At 29.9% G+C, this 9,228-nt stretch overlaps 1 protein-coding gene across 1 annotated transcript in view; it reads right to left on the bottom strand.

Annotated features, from left to right (window-relative positions):
- Positions 6,597-9,228, bottom strand: part of LOC104723280 (type I inositol polyphosphate 5-phosphatase 2) — a 3,958-nt gene continuing 1,326 nt past the window's right edge. Inside the window, exons 5-10 of the mRNA XM_010441614.2 lie at positions 8,681-8,785; positions 7,695-8,562; positions 7,409-7,593; positions 7,212-7,320; positions 6,965-7,113; positions 6,597-6,875 (exon numbers count right to left, since the gene is read on the bottom strand). Coding sequence (XP_010439916.1) covers positions 6,677-6,875; positions 6,965-7,113; positions 7,212-7,320; positions 7,409-7,593; positions 7,695-8,562; positions 8,681-8,785 — 1,615 coding nt within the window. The 3' untranslated portion in view covers positions 6,597-6,676. The remainder of the gene's footprint in view (positions 6,876-6,964; positions 7,114-7,211; positions 7,321-7,408; positions 7,594-7,694; positions 8,563-8,680; positions 8,786-9,228) is intronic.

Below are 9,228 nucleotides of genomic sequence, written 5' to 3'. Positions count from 1 at the left end.
TACCTTTTTATTCCTATCTTTCCAGACTGATCATAGAAAAAAAAAATCATATAAATTGAACATAATAAAATCATATAAATTTATTACCTTTTTATTACTACAACATATTCTTAATATTCCAAAAAAAAAAGTATATACACATAAAAATATACACTAACATACTATATAGGCATATACCTCTATTTAATTATAGAAAACAAAACTAAATGTTTTAAAATTTTATATTCTATCTAATAACAAATTTAATGTAATTAGGTTATAAACTTTATAAAACGTAAGAAGAAGAAAAACATTCTAAACAAAATTATAAATTAATTAGACAAAATTTAATTAATTGGAAATTTAAAAAACTAAATAAATTATAAATATTATTTAAAATAAATTAATTTATAATTTAGTCCCGCGGTGTACCACGGTTGAAAACCTAGTTAAATGAAAAGATAGCAATACAGAGATTTCCACTGTTTTCTGCATTTTGTTATTTTGCTTAATGAACCTTACTAGTTACTATCTAGCAGGACCGATACTATACCGATGTGAACATCAGAACATGTAGGGGTTCCATATACTTTATAAATAATTGAATTTTCCTATTTTTCATAAATAAAACTTGGTGAAATCGTTTTCCATATACCTTAACTTATGTTCTAATTAAGCACCAATTGAACCGTTTAGGTTAAATCTTTTTTACTTCTTACGTGTGACATGTATATATTGGATATTAAATTAACTAAAATATTGAGTATTAAATTAGCTAAAATAGGAAAATTATTTTCTATAATAGTCCCCTATACAATTATTTTCTATCTCCACCATTAACTACTAGCCATAACACAAAGAATGAGCACATAAATTATAATCAACCGAATAATCTTATATTTACCTTAATGTTAATATGCAACAAATATATTTCATCTAGTAATTAACTAACTATTGAGTTTAAAACACGCCAATATATATATTTTTTTTATATAGATATAAGTTTTATATAATATGTTGCAATAGAATTATTAAATGTTGTATCTACAGTGACAAATGTGTCATATATATTGTCACATATATTTACTATAATGTTCTTGTAAAATCGTTACAGTTCATAATCGTTGAATATTTCTTATAAATTTTGCAAGACATTTTCGTAAAAATGTTGCTAATTTGTGACAGAAAATTGCAACATAATTTTTTGTCGCTATTTTACAATAAACTTGTCGTAAAATTGTAATGTGCAGTCATTATTACAAAATTATAGCAAAATTTGTTACAAAATTTTCACAAATATAATCATTACAAAAATTATGTGCACAAATCTGTTAAATCTATCATACATGCTTACATATGTGTGAGTTTGCGCATGTTCAATTGTGTCAATATATATTGGTCATCATGCAGCACATTGTCCACACTAAGCGTACGTGAGTTGTTTTTAGATGCGAGTTTCCGAGAAGAAATTACTGAGCAATTGAACATAATAAAATCATATAAATTGATCTTTTAGTTTTTGGGTATGCATGCACCTAAGATTCCAGCACAAAACATTATTTTTAATCATATATAAGATGACATGATAAGAATGTTTGGAAATGAAACGATCAAAGGCGTTTATGAGTTTAGAAGGACAGCACCTCTAATTTACATTTTTGCTGTTTTAAAATTTTGAGTTCAAATTTTTTACTCATCATAACGGAAAAGGAAAATACACTGCCTCATCTTCTTCCTCGTGATATCGGATCTGTAAACCCTAAATTAAGTCTGGCTTTTCATTTTCTTGGCATCTATACATCGTTTTACTTTGTTATTCTTGTAGATTTAGTACTCATATGATAGATCTACAAAAAAAAACATGGTTAGAACTTTAAAACCCTCAATTTTCTTTTTTAAATTCCCGATTTTCTGGCCGATTGTGTTGAAATCGCGGTGGAAGGGAGCCGCCGAGCGTATAACCGGCGATTACACGGCCGCCTAGGCCGATTTTTAAAACAGGGAATACATAAAGGCATACATATATTAATTAAACATGTATTATCTTGTACTAAAAAAATCACTAATCTCATATATATGTGCATATGTGTGTTTTTGTATAGGCTTGTAGCTAAAATTTCATCATATATAAGATATAAAAACCATAATTCTAACTTTAAGTGAATTATTTTACAGAAGTAATTACGGTGTCAATAAAAAATCTATACTAATAAAAAGTATAAGCTATAAGCTCCTAAAGGCGTCCACATAAGATTTAAAACCTCCAATTGTGATTAGACTTGTCACTAATTAACATTTTTTAAAATCTCCAGAATTTATACACTTTTCAAGATTAAAAAAATATTAAAAAACCACCAAGAGTAATTAGCATCTCACTAATTAACAATTTTAAAGGCGTCCACCTAAGCTTTAAAACCACCAATAGTGATTAGCCACCTCACTAATTAACATTTTTAAAAATCTCTAGAATTTATATATTATTTAGATTTTTAAAGAAACAGAAAAATTAAAAAAACCACCAATAGTGATTAGCCACTGTTTATGGATTACAGAATTATCTATATAAAAAAATATTTGTAAATTTCTCCAAAATTTATATATTATTTAGATTTTTAAAGAAAAAGAAGAATTTAAAAACCACCAATAGTGATTAGCCACCTCACTAATTAACAATTTTAAAAAATTTCCAGAATTTATATATTATTTAGATTCTTAAAGAAAAAGTAAAATCAATGGAAACAAAATCTATATAATAAAATATTTGTAAATTTAAGGTTGAAAAAGTTTAATCTATACTAATAAAAAGTAGGAGGTATAAGCTCCTAAGGCCGTCCACCTAGGATTTTAAACAACCAATAGAAATTTGACATATCACTTATAAACATTTTATACGATTTCCAGAATTTTCTATATTAAGAATTATTTTAAACAACCTATCATGATTTGACATGTCATTCATTAACATTTTTTAAATTTACAGAATTATTTAGAAAAAGAAAAATTTTAAATTTATAGAAATCAAAGAACTAAGCACAATATCCCACATCGGCTAGAAATTTTTAAGACAATGGTTCAGAACCACTATAAATAAGATTAATATGCTTCCAACAACGAATGAGCAGGAAAGCTTGATTTATCAGGCGTCCAAGTTTAAAAGTTTTATTTGGTTTGATCTGGTTTTTTATTTGATCAAATTAAAACTTTCAACAGTTTCAAAAAATATTATAATATTTAAAAAATTTAAAAGTTTACATATTATAAATATTGAAACTTTTAAAAGTTTTAAGCGTTTAAAAAAAATTTAAATATTATAAGTTTTAAATTTTAAAAGTTTAAAATATTATAAATATTGAAAATTTTTAAAAGGTTCAAATTTTATATTTTGAAACCTTTTAAAAGTATAAATTTAATAAATATTGATGCAAAACATAAATTATCTTATTTATCTACATTTGTGCTTTTTATTTCTTATTAGCTGTAAAACATATTTTTGTGTATGATTTTATAGATGAGTTTATTTTTGGGTCTAAGGAAGAAGGATTGACATCGCAAGACCTTAATTTAATGTTTGAGTCAAATTTTGAGGTTTAAAGAAGAAAGATGGATGACAAACACACATGTTTTATTAGCTATACATAGGCATGACCAGGGTTACGGTTGTCACGGTTAAAGTTTATTAACCATCGTTTATGGTTAGAAATTTTTGTAACCTTAACCAGAACCGTTTAACAAACGGTTAAACGGTTACGTTTATATACGGTTACGGTTCAAGCGGTTACTGTTATATACGGTTACGGTTATTTGATAATATGATACGGTTGATATTATTTGATGATATAATATAATTGATATTATTTATTTATAATTAATATGTTCTTATAGTGTACTCATATTTCTCTATATCATATGATTCATATTAAATAAATAATTATTAGTATGTTGAAAAAAAAAATTATTAGTATATTTTATTATGTTTTTAAAATATTATAAACCAAATAAGGATTTTGGTTTGAGAAGTCTCTAAACACGTGGATCTAAAACCAAATAAGTATATAGATAAAATTGTCAATAATTAGGTGCATGTGTTGACTATGCTGGTAATCATGAATTTCACAAATTTTACGAGAAAATAAATGATTTTGTTTTTAGAGTTTGATGGGTTAACTAGTTGTAATAAATGATTTTGTTTTTAGAGTTTGATGGGTTAACTAGTTGTATGGTAGTCTAAAAAAAGGTTTCACTGATCGGATCCTCCCAGTCAAAAACAGAATTTTTAAATCAACCTAAAAGATAAGAAGATGAAAGAATAAATTACCTCGGATTCTCCCACGCGAGCCCAAAACTTCCTGCGCTTCTCAGCCTCTTCTTCTTCTTGCTTCTCATAGTCGTCTTCTTCACTCATCGTCACGAGATTTCACAACTTTTCTCGGCTGATTAGGTTTTCCCTCTATTCTCAACTTTGCTCGGCTGATAATTCAAGTTTAAGCCCTTTATACTTTATGGACCTCAGTTTCCATAAGATAAGTATGTTATTACTTGTCAATCATAAAATATCTTATTATATAAAGTTTGATGTCAAAATTACTCATTAACTAGATCGTGACATGTGTCAAATATATTGATTAGATGTTGACACGTGTCAAAAAAAGAATTTTTTTATAAGCGTAGTATGACAGTTAATTATATTTACAGAATTTTATATATTTATCTTTTAATGTTTTAAAAAACAATCAAAAAGGAAAACTAACAAAATCAATATATTTTCTATTGTATGCTAATTATATTATAGTTGTGTTCTCAATAAAATTTGACATGTGTAAGCAAAAAATTAATTTATTAAGCATGTATATTAATAAATAAATAAAAAATCGTGACATGTGTCAAATATATTGATTAGATGTTGACACGTATCAAAAAAACACTCTCTTTTTTTATAAACGACAGCTAATTATATTTACATAATTTTCATGTTTATATTTAAAAAATTTTTTCTAAATCAAAAAAAAAGAAAACTAACAAAATCAATATATTTTCCATTGTATACTAATTATATTATAGCTGTGTTCTTAATAAAATTTGACATGTGTAAGCAAAAACTTAATTTATTTGATGCGAATGTCTCAATATCTTTATATATGTTTTTATTTTATAAATTTCACTCATTTAAAATTGATTAAGACATGAGGTAAAATTAGTACTTATGAGATAAAAACATAACATATATATATATATATATCTTAATTAATGCTGATTCAGATTTTTGCGAATTATATTTTGTTAATTTTTATTTGTATTTTCAATTCTTACCAAGATATAGATTTGATATGATGTAATAATTGTGTTTGATAGAAAATATTTATTTTTATGCATTAAGATAAAATGTGTAATTAAACTTAAAATATGATTTATTATGATGGTATATATATATATATATGGTACTCTCTGTCCTATAAGAGTTTTTGTGTAAAAGCACAAAAATTAATAAACAATAATAATTATGTCATTTATAAAACTTCAACCAATAGGAAAATTTATTGCATACTTCAAATAGTCAGAAATTGTTATAGTAAAAAAAATTGTACATCGAAATTTGAGAAAATATTATAAAATAGAGCAAAAAAGCCTTAAAACTCTTATATAATGAAATTGGGAGAGTATTAAAATGAAATATAAGAGGTTCATATTCAATATTAAAATGTTACAAGATAAAATCTAAAACATGTATATTACTACTTAATTATTCTTAATAATTTTTTTAAAATTTTACCCGCGTAATAACATGGGTCTTATCTAGTATGTACTAAAGAACCAAATACAATAACCAAAGTAAACCAATACTACTACTCATATTCCAATAGAAACTAAAGCCACGATCGTGCATGAAGTCTTGAAGCAAACTCCACTAGCTCATGTGTAGCATTCAGTGCAAACAGTTCATCATCATAGTCTCGGCTATGTCGTTGTAGAAAAAGTTGGAGGTAAACACGCTGTTTCAACACCAGCTCATAACACTCCAACCAACAATTACTAACTCCACAATCACTTTCTGGACATAAACAACATAACAAATAGGGAACACTAGGGAAAAAGGCATACTCCCCCACTTAAAACTGCATGTAAACTTCTCGCTTGACAAAGAGGTATAAGTGCTGAACCATTGAAGCAATTTCATTGACATGGAAATCAGTCGATGAACCATCATAAAAGAGGAGCCAACACTCGCAGTCCTCCAGAGTTTATTAACATCTTCACATAAATTTCATAAACCAGTGACTCATCTCCATAGAGGTCTAAAAGAATTCTGATGCTTAAAGCTACTTTCTGAAACTGTACACACGTCATGAAGTGGTGAATTACTCAACGAAGAGTCTGAATCTTCCTAACGAAATCTTGTCATCTCTCTAAGAACACGTCCACATTCCAAGTTGGATCAACTAAATCTTGTTATATAAAATTGTATATGTCAAATGGTTAACTAAATATAAGTATCGTTATACAATTATTTGAAAGAGAAAAATATTATGAAAAGGCTCGTATACATAGACAAGTAAAACTGTAAAAGACTTTTGGTTAGATTTTACATAACAAGAACAAAAAATCAAACGCCCCAAATAAAATATTCCAATGTAATAAAAAATAAATCACACAAATTAGTGTAGAAAATTATTAATCTTTTTGCAGAGACACCTAGCTAGACTCAAAAAGAAGGTTCAGGATGAACAGCAGAAGCAGCGGCGTTATTAACGTGAAGAGCTCTTTGAAGTTTCCGGTGATCAAAAACTTCAACTCCGACGTTAAATATCGAAGTCACTGGCCGGTGATCGGACATCCTTATCTCCGATCTCTTGTAACACTCTTGTCTTATTCCTTTTCCTAGCCATAATATTCTATCACACCTGGTAATACCACACAGACACCAAACTCTTTGAGAATCACATAAGTTTTGTAACCATTAAAATGTTCTAATTTTTTTTTAGTCACTTACCATGCAGGAGCTCTCTTCTTCTCTCCTTCTCTCAAGTTTTCTCCGGCGTAACGATCCGAATCGAATTCGTATTTGTAGGTCGGAGGGAATTTAATCGCTCCTTCTCTCCATCCATCAAAAACATGCCCTCTCCTTAATTCTCTTATCAACTGTTAAGTTAAATTGAATGTTTTGTGTTATTAGCTTAAAAAAGTAGACTATAATATGAAGACAAACTTAACAAAGTAATATCCAAACTAAACCGAACCTGATCACTGTTCTTGAGCTCATCCCATCGTTTCTGTGCCACAAGCTTTCTTACTTCACCGTCTGGCATATTAAGTCGGTAGTTCAAATCTCCGAACCAGAATACTTGACTGTTGAAAATTTCCGACATAAAAACCAAATTAGTAAAATAAAAAACGTTAAATGCTTTGTGTTTTGTAATCTTGACTATTTGCTTACTCGTGACATGGAATCGTTCTTGGTTGATCGGTGTCAAGAACCGAGGCGAAACGAGTCCGACGTATGATTTCGTAGACGTCAGCATTACGGCGTTGCTCAGCACCGTCTTTGTGGCCAGAAGTTAAGTGTGAACACACAAAACACATTCGTGATTGATATAATGTCATGCTAATCGACACTGACCCCTGCAAACATATCAAATATATTAAGCAAGTGCTAGAATGCATGCTTTTATATTGGCAGGGTTACTTGGAAAGGAAGTTAGAGATAGGTTTTTTAGTTTTACCTTGTTTCCCATGTAACCCATCAAGCCAACTCCGACCGGTGAGACTTTCAAGTTGTTAACATGTCTTCTTAACCGCCGTCGGATCCAAACCGATACATAGATCCCAACCATCTGCTTACTTACTATCCTTACGTACTTTTGACTATCTTTCACTTTCCGACACTCCTCCACCAAATCTTCAGGCAATCCGTAACTATTTCTGATCTTGTCGCCTTCCTCTTCGTCATCATCGGAAGACGAATCTCCGTCTGATGAATCATCAGACATGGTTTTCGCAGCTTCTTCCGCTTCGGACGAAGAGGAAGAATTATTATCATTCTCTTCTTTTAGAATTAGATCATTCCAACTCAACTTTAACGTTTCAAAGCTCCGTGACCGTTTCAAGTGTCTTGCTTCCGAAGCAAACCTACTAACTCCTGTTGGATTCTCCGGTAGCTTAAACCCTAGCATCGCGTTGCTGCTAAACACCCTCCTTAGCTTCCCTTCTGATCCTACTATCTGAGGGTTGCCATCTAAAGCTAGTTCCGGCCAGTCCATGTTAGAATTCCGCTCTGGTTCAAGACTCGGTAAAGCCGTTGCAGCATCGATGAACTCGTTTGTAGCCAAGTCAAGCGAGTGGTCCGCAACGAGATTCTCCACCATGACATCAGCGATAATGGAGTTTGCTTGTTGTGCTAAGATAGGAGACGACGGCGCACTGTGAGATCTATGAAGAACGTTGTTGGTGCAGTTTGGTGGTTGATCATAAACTGATTCTTTATGGGATTTGTTCAGCGTTCTACGTATTATCGATTCCCATTTTGGAATTGGACCTCTGTCTTCTGCTCCAAAAACGTTCCCAGCGTTTAAAGGAACCACTTCTTGAAACCTATTATAAATTTTACATCAGTAAAGACTTATAAAATTCATCAAAAACAGAGGAAAAATACTCTGTTTTTGAGAATCAAGAAAATAAAATAAGAGCTACGTGACTTTTTTTAACTTACCCGATGATGTAAATATCTGAAGGGTTGTCAGTAGAGAGCCAATCATCAATCTCGAGTTCATCGGAAGGACGTTTTCCGGCGACGTTCCACGAAGCCACCGTCACTCTATAATTCACCATACGTACATAAATAAAGTCAAGAGATATTTTCACCGGGATAAAAAGAGATGTAATTACAGAAATAGCCTTACTTGATATCCTTTGTGTTAATGTATTGAGCTCTCAAAGTCTCCGATTTGCCTCGCCGGTGTTTCCTCTGGTAACCACCCCTCACACCACCACCACTATCTAGAGGATTTCAAAAAAATAATAAAATAAAACCAGAAAAACGAAATATTAGAATTCGTCTGTTATTTTCATTTCTGAATAGTCGATATTATTTTATATAATTTTATAAATGAAAACAAGAAACTTGCCTGAAATATTACTGCCGTGATCAGCTTCGCTTCCTCGACGACTATTAATATGGCTATCTTCATCATCAGTCGCACAGTGAACATTAGGGACGTCTTTGACCGAACATACTGTAAATAGGACCCAACAAAATTT

The sequence above is a fragment of the Camelina sativa genome, chromosome 11 (genome assembly GCF_000633955.1).
Source record: "Camelina sativa cultivar DH55 chromosome 11, Cs, whole genome shotgun sequence".
NCBI classification, from domain to species: domain Eukaryota; kingdom Viridiplantae; phylum Streptophyta; class Magnoliopsida; order Brassicales; family Brassicaceae; genus Camelina; species Camelina sativa.
The sequence above is the reverse complement of the archived record's forward strand: the minus strand, read 5'-3'. Positions and strand labels throughout refer to the sequence as shown.